Source organism: Heliangelus exortis, chromosome 23 (assembly GCF_036169615.1).
Source record: "Heliangelus exortis chromosome 23, bHelExo1.hap1, whole genome shotgun sequence".
Classification (NCBI taxonomy): Eukaryota; Metazoa; Chordata; class Aves; order Apodiformes; family Trochilidae; genus Heliangelus; species Heliangelus exortis.
Genome location: NC_092444.1, coordinates 5,504,161 through 5,518,578, shown reverse-complemented (window position 1 = coordinate 5,518,578; position 14,418 = coordinate 5,504,161). Strand labels below are relative to the sequence as shown.

Genomic DNA, 14,418 nt, shown 5'->3' with positions numbered 1-14,418 from the left:
GAAAGGGCTGGTGGTGAGATGGGATTTTAGCTCTGGCTCTGCATCTCACAGGCATGTGAGGGTGGATGCCATCCCCACACCATGGGGACAATCCAAAGCAGAGAGAGCAGTGCTTAATAGCACCTTCTGCTGGCCCACAAACCAGTGTCCCTGCTGGGACAGTATTTTGGGCAAAGGGAGAGGCATTGTTGACTGCCAGCCAGAGATCAGAGATGGTTGGAACTTCCTCCAAGCAGGCTGCAGGCAGTGCCAGCACACCATGAGCCTTTTCCTGAAGCCTCACTGAGTCGAGCATCCCCAGCTCTGGGCAGCCTTTGTTTTCCCTTTAATACATTTAAACTCAACATTTCTAAGTCAGAATTCACTGCATTGACTGATATTTCTGGGATAGGTTCAAGATGTATTGAAACGATACTAGGAACAAAACCCAGTAGCTTCCAGCTGGCTTCCAGGTAGTTTATATACATTTGCCAGACAGATTATTTTACTGCATAGCTGCATCATGTTATCCCCATGTTACCATAGAGGGAAAGCCAGGCAGAGTGGCTTTCCACAGTGAGATGCATCACTGGATGCAGAGATCCAGATCCAAGAGTCTGGAGCTGTTTGTGCACACAGGCTGAGGCTCCAACCCTGTATCTAAGTGCTGGTAGCCAGAAGTTTCACCTCTTCCCTCTGAATCCCCCAGCATTGGCCAGAGGTTCGTGGAAGCTGGTGACTTATTGTATCCAACCTTCTGTTCCCAAGGAGAATTCAACTGGCTTGGATAGGCACAGGTAGTGCCTACATTTTCTCAGGTGGAGAGTCCCAAACCTTTGCTTCTTCAGTCTCTGCAGGTCTGGCACATGGAAAGCCCAGAGGCACTGAAGTATCCCACTCAAGCAGCCAAGTGTTAACAACCTCTCCAAAGTCTAATTTGCCTTTGATATAGACTTAATTGTTTGCGTCACCCACTGGGCTAGGGGGAGGGCTATAAAAGGGGCTGCAGCCATTGTCTGAGGCAGAAGAGAGCCCAGAAACAGCTCCCTCTCTCCCAGTCTTCCTAATTCAGCACAGTAGTCACAGCCTGTACATCATGCAGCTGGTGGCCAGCCTGGTGTCTGTTCTGCTGCTGGTGTGGAGCGTGAGAGCCACTGCACTGCCCGGAGAAGAGAGACTGGCAATCCAGAGCACCAGGGTGAGTATCATGCACCCTGTGCAGGAGCTGGGTGAGGTGGGAGCACAGGCTGGAGCCAGGGGAGGGGGTATTAAGGGCAATGAGGCTTTACCTGATGCAAACAACTCCACCATCCCTCTCTATTCCAAGGAACTCCAGATCTGTGGGCTATTCATGCACGTAGGCTACTACTACAGCTTACCAGCCTGTTTATTTAGATAAGATGCCAGGGCAGATGCCAGAGAGCTGCAGAAGTGAAGTCTGAGCTAAGCAAAAGCTGGCAAAAAGAACAGAGAGGAGAGGGAAAAGGAGAAAATCATATTGCTGAAAGAGTACAGCACGAGAGACTAAAGCCAAGTACTAGGGAGGGAGAAAAAAGATACATAATTGGTAAAATGATCAGGGGAGATAATATTTTAAATAGGACTCATGGGAAGGACAAATGTTTAAAAGATGGGTTCGGTAGAAAAGTAACAGAGGAATAATAAATGAAGTAATTATATCAGAATAAAATTGCTTTTTCCAGAGTAGTATTCACAAGGGGAGTTATACTGACATAGTTCTGCTAGAATAATTACACTCTGAACCAGCGCAGCTCGATGCAGTGGCAGAACTTATTATAGCAATATAATTATCCTACCAACTGGCAAAACTCTAATATTATAATGGCTATAGCACTATAATAACTTTGTTTTGTTGGAGTGTTTCCCTCAGAGGCCAAAGGAGTAGGAAGCAATAGCATAACATAATCACAAGCAAGTGCTGTGTTCTGCTTGCCCTCGCCCCGCAGTTCTCTCACCTGCATGTTCCCTGCCAGCCCTGAGGTTCCTCTGAGCCGTGGTCACTCACCCCACACTCTGCCACTCCACGGATCCATAATGCTGCTGATATTCCAGTCCTGCAGAGGAGCTGCCCGGAGGAGTGAAGGATCCCAGTGTTGGTTTCAGAGGCACTGACTTCTCCTTTGTGCCTATCCATGTAATTTTTTTCTGTCTTAGCGTTGGCTCCAGCACATCCGTCAGTGTCTTACTGCTTCAGGAGTGGGCTCACATCCCTTAAACAGTAAAACTGCCTGCAAGAAAAAAACGTACAGAGTGTGAGATGCTAGGGCTAGCATTCTATTAGAGACCAGGGCTTCTGCAGCTGGCTGGGATTAACCCTTCTGGGGATAACTGTAAACTTTCAGCTGTACGTTCTTGCAATAACAAATCCGGTACTTAAAAAGTAAACTTTCTGCTGCAGATGCTATCTGCTGGGGGAAAAAAAAAAAAAAAACAAGTGGTAAGGAATAAATTGGTATATAAAGCTTTGGTAAAAATAAGCTCAAGTGTTATGACTTGACAGCCATTTACACACTTGCTTATAAATAATGATATAATCGACACAATGATTCTCTTTAAAACATTCTATAAACTGAAAAATTATTAGATACTGGAGAACCAATCCCAACAGCGAGACAAATGTTTAAGTATGAAGAATATTGGGATTTCACAGATGAACCACCATAAAATGGGATACAATGCAGAAAAAAGGTCTGCACGTTCTGAGGCACTGGTGGAATGTTGTACAGGGACCTGAGCAGCTACCCAAAGCTGTGCCACAGACCCCCTGTGCTGAGATCTCTAACTCCTGCCAGAGCATTTTGATGTCTTGCAGCTCAGGAACACCTAAAAGAAGAAAGGATGTTAGCGAGGGATTAGTGCAGGGGAAGAGCTGCTTCATTTCACCAACAGCCACAGCTGGTCATGCAGAAGGAATATCCCCCAACAGCAGGCTGACTTTTCCCCACCCCTGAGGCTGAACCTGCTGGCTGGGCTTCGAGCAAGTTATTTCAAAACATAAAGCTTCTTCCCCAGCTGTAAATCCTGTGAGGGAGATGTGACCCAGGACACACACTTAGCTGGGGTCCCCAGTCCATCTCCGTGACACTCAAGACATTTCTGGACTTGCAGGACAGGAGTAGGAATAGGAATGGGCACAAACCACCTTTTATATTTTTTTTCTCTTACAATCGTAGTGTGTAATCTTTCTGTGCCTCAGTTTCTCTTGTGTGGAAGCAGGGAGAGTTAGTAAAGCTATGAAAGCTACTAAAAAAATTATCTATAAACGTTCTGTAACATAAACCCAAAATAATTGCTGCTGCCTGTATTTATCCATCTTCTGGGGTGCTCCCTAAGTGGTCCTTAGTGAATGCTGGTTCTGACAGAGCCAGTGGATACAGCAGTCCCAGCATTAAGCTGTAGCCTTGGTGAGACTTGGAAATGTGCTTCCAAGATTCCCATCCATATGGGAAGCAGGATCTGTTCCTGTCGATCTATCCCAGCTTGTCCCACGTTTCTGCTAATGAGTCACAGAGAGACCAGGAATACTCAGGCAAGAGGCAATTCCTCAGGTTTGCTGGATGGAAAGATAAGAAAAACGAGATCACTCACAGCTTATTCCCGATGGAAAACCCTCCAGCCCCAAGCTATGGAATGGGATGGAGCTCCACAACTCCTCTTCCACTCTGTCTTCCCCCAAGGTCAGGTATTGAAATACAGGTTCTCCTTCTTGGAACACAACCTGCCTGTCTCCACTGATGAAATATTTTGTACCAGATACTGAGAGCAGCTTTCTCCCCATCAGCCCAGCCCTCTCTTTTTGTTCCATTTCATTCTCCATTTCAGGGGTTTTGGTGTGGTTAGGTCACTGTTGCTCAGGATTCTCTGCCTCTTCCCAAACTTCCCACAGCAGATTCCGGGCAGTCAGAACGGAGCAGCTTGGTGCAGGTTTAGTAGGAGAGAGGGCAGCTTGGCATTCAGTGGGATATTAGGAAAAAATTCTTCACAGAGAGGATGATCAGACATTGGAATGGGCTGCCCAGGGAGGGGTGGATTCTCCATCCCTGAAGATTTTTAAGAAGAGCCTGGATGTGGCACTGAGTGCCATGGGCTGGGAACCACGGGATGAAGGGTTGGAGTTGCTGATCCCAGAGGTCCTTTCCAACCCAAATGATTCTGTGATTCTCTGAATTCAATCAGTGCAGGCGACAAGAGACTCCCCAGGCAATGTGTGTCTGGTTTTCCAGCAGCATTTTTCCAGGGGAACACCTCAGCTCCAAGGAGCAGGCAGCAGGAGAGGCAGGAACACGAGGAAGGGATCCACGTTCACCCCATACCTTGTCCACCCCTCGGCCTCGATGGCTGCGGGGTCAATGTCTCCGTCTGTCACTTTCCTCTGCTGTGTCCCCACAGGAGCAGAGCCCTGTCAGGAAAGACGCCCTCCTGAAGATGCTGGCGGGGCTGCTGGACGGCGTGGACGTGGGACGTGACGTGGCCTCCCCAGACGTGGAAGAGGAGGGCAAGCTGGAGGAGGAACGGGTGGTGCTGGGCCGGCTGGCTCAGTTATCCCAGCGGGACCGCAAGGCTCCCTGCAAAAACTTCTTCTGGAAAACCTTCACCTCCTGCTAGTGCCACCCCCCTGACCTGCCCACCCGCCAGCCCCCTGCCCTCCCCTCAGCCTCCTTCTGCCACAACCTCCCTTCCTTTTCTTCTCCATCCCAGAGAATAAAGCATGGCGCCTCGGGGACTCTGCCTCTCTGTGCTGGAACGGGATGGGGGTTGTGGGCACCGGGCCTTGCCGCGGGGCTGGCAGCCATCTTGTGGGGCAGCCATGAGGGGTGGTGGCCATCTTGTGGGGTGGCCATGGGGCATGGTGGCCATCTTGGGGTGTGGCCATGAGGGGTGGCAGCCATCTTGGGGGGCAGCCATGAGGGGTGGCGGCCATCTTGTGAGGTGGCCATGGGGCGTGGTGGCCATCTTGTGGGGCAGTTATGGGTGTGGCAGCCATCTTGTGGGGTGGCGGCCATCTTGGGGGGCAGCCATCAGGGGCGGTGGCCATCTTGTGGGATGGCCGTGAGGAGTGGTGGCCATCTGGGAGGGTGGCCATAGGGGGTGGTGGCCATCTTGGAGAGGGGCTTCACCTTGGTGGGTGTGTGGTGGGGCTGAGGGGCTCAGCTCCTCTGGGAGGAGCCTCTTGGTGGTGTCAGGTGTGCAGCCATCCTTAAAGCTGCTGTGGGTGTGGGTATTGGGGCAGGTAGAGTGAGGCCCGGGTGATGGGCAGCAGGTCCCCGGGCAGGGTAAGGTGCTGTGCCATGATCTGCAGAAGGGTGGTTTGGTGCATGTGGGAGAGGGTCCTGGTCCCTCTGCACCTTTCCATGCTTGCCATGGCTCATGGTGGTGGTGGGAAGCACCAATGTGGGGAAGCTCCCATCGTGTGAGGCCCCTGGGAGGGGGAGATGTGCCCAGAACCTGGCCTTGACCCGGTCTTACTTATGGTTTTTTGGGAGTTATCTCCTGAGCAGTTCCCCAGGAGATGAAATCTGAAACTGATCAAAATAAATCCCCTGTGATTCTGGGGCCAACAGCTCTGACTTTGCTTTGGTTCTTGTATGGCTCAGTGGTGTCACCATCTTGCTTAAAAAACCAAACACCTGATTTCTTCTTACTTATCTTCTTGGGTGCTGGGTGGAGGGCCTGTTTCTTGGATTCTTTTGGCTTGTTGAGGACCTTTTTGAACCTTAGTTTTAGAAGTAAGAGGTAATGTAGAGATAGGAAAGGTGAGGTGTGAGTTGAGCAGGTATTTGTCTCTACAGGAGGTTGCTGGTGCCTTGGTTTTGCATGCTTTGCAGTAAGGAAATTCACTTGCTCTGTTTGTTTTAATTCTTAGCATTAACAAGTTGAGTTCCAGAGTTTTTTCACATTGCTGGGAGTGACCACACAAAATAGCAGACTTCAGCTATATTTTAGTGAGCTTGTCTCCAAGCCTGGCTGCTGGTGAGAACTAGAAGGCATCTCTTTGCAGTCACTTGCTTCGGAACATTCAGATTTTGTGTTTGAGGTCTTTAATTTCAGTAGCAATATTTTGGATTAATCAGCAGCCAGCCTGTTTTCTTACAGTTGAAGTAACACTTCCAGCTCCCCTGCTCTCCCTGAACAAGGTAACCACACGGGCACTGACACAGCTGCCTTGCTGCTGCCACTCTGTGCTGCATTTTCACTGCATCGTTGCCATAGAAATTTCTGGCTCTGTGTCTCTGGCTTGCAGGAGATGTTAGAGCCCCGTGGCTTGTTTTATTTTGCACTCCATAATGAAAAATAAGATCCTTGCTGGGGGAACTCAGCGACTCAGTATCAGGGTAATGGAATATGGAGCTTTCCAACTGTGTTGCCTGGAGCACTCAGCCTAGGATGCAGGAGACCTGGGTTTGTGTCTCACTTTGCTGCTGGTATTCACATTTTATCATTTTATCATTACTTCCTTTTCCCTGTTTCCCTTTTCCTCAGTTTCCCTGTCTTTAAAATGGACTAATAGTTCTTTTATAATTTTCCTTAAGATATATATGTGACAAGGACTAACTACAGCTGGGTTTGTTACTAAAACCAGCGTAGCAGCACGAGACCAACCAAGGTGCTAGCACCTTAGAAGTGTTCTCCCAAAGCTGCCTTATTATCCCCCACTAAATCTAAATAATAATGCTGAAGACAACATGTAGGGACAATGAGAAACCTCCCCAGCACAGGGGCATAGGGATTGCCCCCAACAGAGCCCAGGTGTGCAGCCAACTGCATGCTGGGTTATTCAGTGGTTCTGGGAGGTGAATTTACTTCCAAGGTTGGAAGGAAATTTGGAAGCTGAACTCATCTTTCATCCCTACAGATGGTTCCTGCTGGTGGGGGCTGTGGCATGCTGGCCAGGAAGGCTGCATGGCCAGTGCACGTGTGGTGGATTGGGGCCAGGACAGTGGAGGCAGCTGCTTTCATCAGTGCTGAAACCAGGGCTGGAGTTGGAGTTCGTGCTGCAGGTCCCTTGGTAAGTCAGTGTGCTACAGCTGAGGTGCTGTGAGATCCTGCCTGCTGACAGCATTAGGGAGTGCAGAATGATAAATCAGATGGAGGAGGAGGGTTTGAAGGAAGGGCTGTTGATAATGTGTTGGATTGGGGCATTTTTCTAGCTAAAAGTGCACAAAAGAATTTTTTAGTCTTTCAGCGGTGTATGTCAAGTAGGAGGGAATGAATGTATGTTGTTTTTTAGATGCAATAGCCAGGGCATTTGAAAATTTTGTCACAGCTCAGAATAATTGTATGTGTATGAGGAAGTGGGTGATAGCTATGAGCTACCTGCAGATTTTTTAAAAAAGTGATACAAGGCACATTAAAAAGTAAAAAAGATGCCAGAAGGCAAACTTCTAACATCAGCTAGCACACACAGTGCTAACTGTACCTAATGCAATGGCATCATCCAGCACTATTCACTGTATTTATTTTATTTAAATATTTTTAAACCTCAAGCTAGCTGATGTTTGTGCATCAAGCTGCAGGCAAATGAAGAAGCTATCATGGGGACAAGCTCAGCTGTGAACCTACAGCCTGTGCAGTACCCAGGGAAAACTCCATGTGTGCATAGCCTATGTCATGACAAATGTGAGGCAGTCCAATGTGGCTGAATAAAACCAGAGTAAATCTCATTTACTCTGAGATCAAAGCACACGCTAATGTGGACAGATACAGCAAGGGAACTGGGAGGTTTTAATTCAAAATTTTGTACCCTCCATGGTGAGCTTTTAAAAGGTGGGCTAGCAGGGAATTTATGCATCACTCTGTGCATTTTCAGCCTTTGGTAAAGCAGAGGGTTGCAATCTGACCAGACTTCTCAAAGATACTGTCTGAAGGTAGCTGGCAAATTAAGTTAAATTTAGTGGTAACTGAATGATACTGCCTTGGCTCGTGGTTATATGTCTGTCACTCTCAAACAATGTGGCTTGTGAGGCACCTTCAGCATCAATTACAGCCACAGAAAATTAAGGTTAAACCTAGGACTGCAGGGAGAATTAAGAATAAGGTTGCAAAGGGTGTTTTGTCTGACGTAGTTACCATATTTTGCTCTGCTAAGAATCACTAAACATCTGTTTGAAAAGAAGGGAGCCCATTTATTTTTTTTTTAAATTGTTTTGAGGTCAGTAACATATAAGCAGTAAGATGCCAGTGTTATGAGCTGTCAGATATCACCTGGGAAGAGAGTAATTGGGTTTGCACTAAAAGCAAATCTTCTCTCCACAGAGCTGAGTGAATTCTGCTGCTGCACTTAGTCACAGATGAATATAGTGGCTCACAGAATGTGTCCTGCTGGTTTTTACAACCTTTATCTGGCAAGTTGGTGATTTAGATAGCACAGAAGTGCTGCTTTTATTTATCTTTCTTGACCACATGGACTGGGAGATTTGTCTTATACCTAGGGCTTGATGGTGGCAGATAGTGATCCAAAAGACATTGCTCTGTGTCTTGCTCTAACCACAATGCCTGTGGCTCTGCTGACTTCCCTGCCACACAAAGTTTTGTTAAGTGGAAGAGTAACACAGGTTAAATAAGGTATTTTTTCAGTGTCTATTTGTTACTCACTGTGAATAGTTTGTTCAGTGACCTTGTTCTCTGAGCTCTGAAAGCCTCTTTTACTTTTGAAGTGGGCTTTGAGGATTTAAGTTCATTTACTTCTCTGAGCTCCTGTAGTCACAAAAACCTCAGCAACAGCAGGCTGTAAATGCATTTTATATTCCAGGGAGACTGCTCAGTGGAAGAAGCTATTACCTTGACCAGTCAGAATGTGCAGTAGCTTCATGGGAGACATGTGCAGCATAGGAAATCCTGAGTACAAACGACCTCTTGGTGAACTGGGAGGATGTCTCACACAGTAGGTTTTTCCTGTCTTTGCTGAACTCTGGTAGAACTTGCTGGGATTGGAGAGGAGGATGCTGGGGAGCAGGAGGGAGCTGCCAGAGCTCTGGAGGTTTTGTGCACTAGGTCAGAATGACAGGCAGTGGTAATGTGCTGTGAGTTTGGGTGAAAATGGAGCATGAAGGTCTGTATGCTGGAAATGCCTGGGAGCTGGAAAACCAGGTGCTCTGTACTGTTTCATCAAGGATTTAAGAGATGTAGCTTTTCTTCAGATATTTATAAAGAGTTACATCCAGAGTCACCACAAAGGCAGTGAGCAGGTGATGAAGTGCAGTTATCCAGAGACAAACCACAGCCTGGGGCTTGTCAGCACAGGGGGAGCTTTCAGAATGAAGATTCTGACAAAGCATTAGTGCAGAATATCCCTTGTGGTTAAAGTTGCTTTTCATTTCATAATAATCACTGAGCCTTTAAAGCAGGAAATCTTTGGGATTCAAAGGGCCTGTGTCCTGTACATGAGACAGGAGCTACTGGAGAACAGCAATGCTGTTTATCAGCTTGTGTGAATAAGCCTTTTGCAGAAGCCTGGGAATACAGACTCTAGAAGCAATCAGCCTGTAACCCAGCCTACTGAGAAGCAGCTGTGCCCCATGTAAAAGGATCAGTTTAACAACCTGTGCTGAGCCCATGAGCCTTCTTCTAACAGGCATGTCTGATCTGGGTGTTCCTCTTTGCTGACTCTGGCACCTTTGGAGCTGACTGAGCTCTCATTCCTAGGTGTTTCTCATTTTGCAGCCTTGGGAAGGAGGTATGAGATAAAAAAAAAAAAAAAAAAAGCCATTATTTCAGTCCCTTTCGATAGAAACCTTGGAGAGAGCTCCTTCAATCGAGATTCAAACTTTCCAGCATGGCTGCTTTCTGCTTGTTAAAATTATGTGGGACTCATAGAATGTCTCAGGTGAAGCATTTGGGAAGTGAAGGAAATCTGAACAGAACAAATCCCTGTATTCCACTTCCCCAGAGAATGTCTTCATTTCAAGTAGAAGGCTGGGTAAAGGTTGTTGTCCAGCAGCACCACAGTTCCAGAGGAGGGAGCATTCTGTTTCCCTGGGATCATTCAGCTTGGAATGAGGAGTTTCTGTTCTAGCTGTACCTTGGCAACCTAGAAGACTCCTTGTAAATCAATCAATGTTTAGTATAAAAAAAAAAAATTAAAAATATAAGCAATCTATGTAGCTGGGACCTTGTTGAATTTGGCTTGGAGTGAGGTGTACTTCCTATTTTAGGATTGTTTGCTGGTTAGGTGGGCCCACTATTAAAAGTGTCTTCAGTCTCACTATGCTGTGCTTGGCTGGTGTGTTTTGGTCTCTTCTTGACAAAGAGGAAGAAGCCAAGGATTTATGGCTGGGGAATGCTGCCTGCTCCTGGCTTGTACATTTCACAAACAGTCCAGGAGACTTTTGGTCCTTCAGCTGATGGTTTTAGAGTCCATTATTTTTTATTGTAGCTTCAGTCACTGTTGCATAAAAGGCAGAGTCTGCAAATCTGGTTTATTTTGCTGTGAGCTTGTTTATTTGAAGAGCAGATTGTCTACAGCTACACTGAGAGCATTGGTCTGCATTAGTGAACCTAGCAGAGACAGCAGCTTAATTAATAGGGAAAGGGAAGGGAGAGTATTTCTGTGGTGATATTTTATACAGAGCTTATAACTCTTCCAGATGGGACAAGACTGTGCTGGGAGTCCCCTGTTCAGAGTGAAACCCAGAGGTCAGGCCATGGCTCCACACAAACCTTTCTTGTTCTGGGAGCTCTGCCCTTCCCCTTGTGCTGCTCATCCAGTGGGAGGTAAATCAGTCCCCTGGGGAGAGATGCCCAGTGGTGCAGGTGTACAGACAGGGAGCTGCAGCTGCTTAAAAAGCCATGGATTTACACTTTAGGAACCCAGAACCATGGGGAGTGAACAGCAGTCTTTGCCATAAAACATTGGCATGCAAACACTGCTCGACTTCAGCTGTGAACTGATGAATTTACCTCCTGCTGGGAGGCAGCAGGCTGGAAAGTGCCTTATGATTGCTCTTCTGAAAAGGACAACTGAACCCTGCTCAGTGCTGGAAGGGAACTCATCATGCCATGGGACCTGAGTGGGCTGGGAGCAGAGTAACTGAGAAGAAATGCCACTGCTGGCCTCTTGCTCCATTCCAGAAGAAAAATTTGCATGTCTCCATATTGCAAAGCTTTCTAAATGGTGTGTGACTCAGAAGCTGTGTGAGAGGGTACAGAAACCCAGGAGAGTGAGGTAAGGGGATGTCTTCCCTTCTGTTAACCATTTACTCACAGACAGGCCTGCAATTGCCAATCTTCAAGTATTACTACTCTGGCTTGCTCTAAAGAATGCAATTACTGAGTAGCACTGTTTTAAGGAGAAAGTGGCTGTGCATGTGTGAATTCTACTGTTCAGATAAGTAGTTGCTGACACTTTTATTTAATTAGCAATTTTCATGCACAAGTCTTTGTGAGATGATCAACATTTGCCAGTGTTCTGTAGCAAACAAGAATGATCCTTGCTATTTAACAGGAGACAAACCCAAGCACCAACCAGTTTATCAGGAAGCAAGCAGGAGGATGGGGACCACGACCCAGGAAGTCTCTCAGTGGCACAAAATCCATATTACTGCACCTGGGGAATCTTCATGGGGTTCTGGGTGTCTTTGAACAGTCACAGCCCCAAGCAAAGCTCTTGGTGGAAATAATGTGCTAAGAACAGTCCATCCTTGTCAGCTGCTGTAGCTGTTGCAGGATTTAGGCAGGCAGAGAGACAGGTTAATATGTTTCCTGTTTCTGAGAGCCTTGTTCTGACAGCTGGTCAGTTCTGGCTGGAGGCCCTTGTAGCTTCTGAGTGGCAGGACATAAATCAGAGCTGGCACTTAAATGAGGAATTGTAATGAAGGCTGAGAGATTGGAGAGGAATTGTTTTCCTGAGTCCCAGCCCATTTTCACACGTGCACATAAAGACACTTGTCCTGTCCCTCAGAAACATTAACTAGGCTTCACCTCTCTGGAAAGATAGACTGCCTGGTAAATGAGATGTCATGGGCAAATACTGCCCTAGCATTAAGGAGATTATTTCCAAATTGTTTGAAAAGACTTAGCACAAACCCATAAATAATGGGGAGCACTTTGGAAAGGTGGTGACAGCCTCATGAGCTCCTGGGAATCAAGGGAACTCCATCTTCTGGAGGTTTTACTGCAGAACAAGTGGTCACCAAAGCAGTCAGCAAAGGGAAGTGTGTCCTCTGTGGCTTCCCAGATCCCTGTGGCAATGGAATTGAATATGGGATGCCCAGTGCTGGCCACCAAGAGCAAGTTAGCATGAGATGGGTGAAATGTTTTTTGCAAAACACTACTGGGCTATAAGCTTGCAGTAACAACTTCAGGCCCAGAACACTTGGTCCAAGATCCAGATGGCTCCCATCTTGCAGCAGGAATCTGTCTACTGCAGAACTTAACTCTGCACGTTTGTTGCTGGGTGTATGATATTCCACTGGTGTCATCTAAAAGGGGAGCTTTGTTTTCCCACAAATAACATGGAAGTGTGTGACTCTTCTCTGGCATTTGGACTCTGCTTGTACCCATTTTTCTTGGAGTACAAATATTATTAACAAGAAGAATAACTTGAGGAATGAGGAGTCCTGCTGGGAAATGACCTTTGATTGCCATGCCCATTGCAGTCCTGTCCTGTGTTCTCACCTCTGGCTCTAGAGGCTCCTTTTGCTGGGTCTGCACAAGGCTTCAGAATCATAAACCAGTTGTTTAATTGATCATTACTATCTGTATTCCAGGATAAACCAGTTGTTTAATTGATCATTACTATCTGTATTCCAGGAGGCAGTACAGTCCCTCAGCTGTGGCTGATTCAACAGCCTGTCAGGCCTTCTTTAACAGATTCTGTCCCCAAAACTGCTGCTTCTCATGTTAAAGAGCTTTGAGTATGAGGAGAGGAGGTGAGACAGGAGAGAAGGGAAGTGACAGAATGTTTGAGTGACTGTGGAGGCCATCAGCAGGAGAGCAGCACTAGAACTGAACACTGGTTTAGCTGTAGATTTCAGACAGAGTTAAACAGAAGTTTTGCAACTTTGACTTCCTCACCTGTCTGAAGACTGCAGTGTATTAGGGGGGAATATTACAGTGATACAAGAATGAAAGCCTCCCAGTCTTTGGAGACTTTTTGAAATGAAAATATGTTTCAAAGCAAAAACCCATTTGGTCCATCTGTGCCCCATTACTGAGCTGGGGCCATCATCCATTTTCATTAGACAGGGCCTGAGCACGTGGGTGGGGACAGAGGCCCAAGCAGCTGCCCTGGACACCAGGCTAAAAAGCACCATATGGAAAAGCCTAATGTATGTTAACAGGCATCAGAGACCAAAATTGAAAGAATAATGGCTCAGCCACAGGCAGTAGCCTCAGTGAAACAAACTCTCAGCACCAATCTGTCAGCTGCAATTTTGGGTCATTACAGTGCTGCTAAGCAGAGGCAAACAGACAAGTTAAGAGTAACCTGGCTTCAGCAGGAGGAATTCTTCCATCCCTGCTAGTGGTCTGGCTCAGTTTCCTCCTTGCTAATGTACATCAAACAAAATACCTTCCTTTCCTCAGAGATTCTTCCTGCAGGGCCTTGGGGGATCCCAGCCAAACATTTAAATTACATGCAATGATCTTTTAATTTGCTGGCTGCTTGGTGCCTCTCTATTGCCACTTCACTTAAACATATGCTATAGCAAGACTGGGTCCCTTTTGCCTGCTCCATGGAGGTGTACCTGAAGTATTTTATTTTGACCCCTCCTTTTAGTTTTAATTGTTAGCTAAGGAGGCTCAGAGCTTCACTAAACCCATTAAGTATTCTGTGCTGTGAGTCCCTTGGAATTCCAGTTGGAATCCAGGTTAGATCCATAATCCTTGTATCAAGTTAACTCTGCATATAGCCAAATGGGTTTGTTTGTATCTAGAAGGCATCCCTAATTTCTCTTCCAAAGAGAGGAGAAAAATCAGAGATTCCAGATTTGTTGAAAAGGGGAGGGGGGTTGTTTTGAAATAGGTGGGAAAGATGTATTACTCCATTAAGGTGGTGAGCAAAAATTTAGCACAGCTGGTTGATGGGGAGGTTTGTTTTTGGGGTTTTTTTTCCTGGATTGCTCCAGGCATTTTAATACACAGGTTCTGATTGATGTGACTTTTGGCTCAGACACAGCCTTCAATCTATTTTCTCCAAGGCAGGAATGAGGTTGTGTGCATTCAGTGAGGGATTCAGCCAGAGAGGAGATTTGTCTGTTTCAATGTATCCTACTAACTCTTTGGTGTCTGGGAGTGCTTTGGGTTGGCTTTACTGTTTGTCTAGATTAGTGGGGTAATAGGCTCTTTATTAGAAAAAATTGAGGCTCCAGTCAATTGCAAAGGAAAAGAAATGGTGAAAAATGTTTTTCAGTTGAACAGAGGTGAGTAGAAAATGAATTTTGGATGTATATATGGACAAGGAGCCTGCTGCAAGTGGGTTTA

General features: G+C 46.5%; 2 protein-coding genes across 2 annotated transcripts in view; one reads left to right on the top strand and one right to left on the bottom strand.

The window, feature by feature from the left end:
- Nucleotides 1-14,418, bottom strand: part of MRPS16 (mitochondrial ribosomal protein S16) — a 57,735-nt gene that overhangs the window by 19,774 nt on the left and 23,543 nt on the right. The window lies entirely within an intron of this gene.
- Nucleotides 973-4,723, top strand: CORT (cortistatin). Its single transcript, XM_071767187.1, has 2 exons — nt 973-1,177; nt 4,390-4,723. The coding sequence occupies exons 1-2, from the start codon at nt 1,076-1,078 to the stop codon at nt 4,603-4,605; spliced, it is 318 nt and encodes a 105-aa protein (XP_071623288.1). The 5' UTR covers nt 973-1,075; the 3' UTR covers nt 4,606-4,723.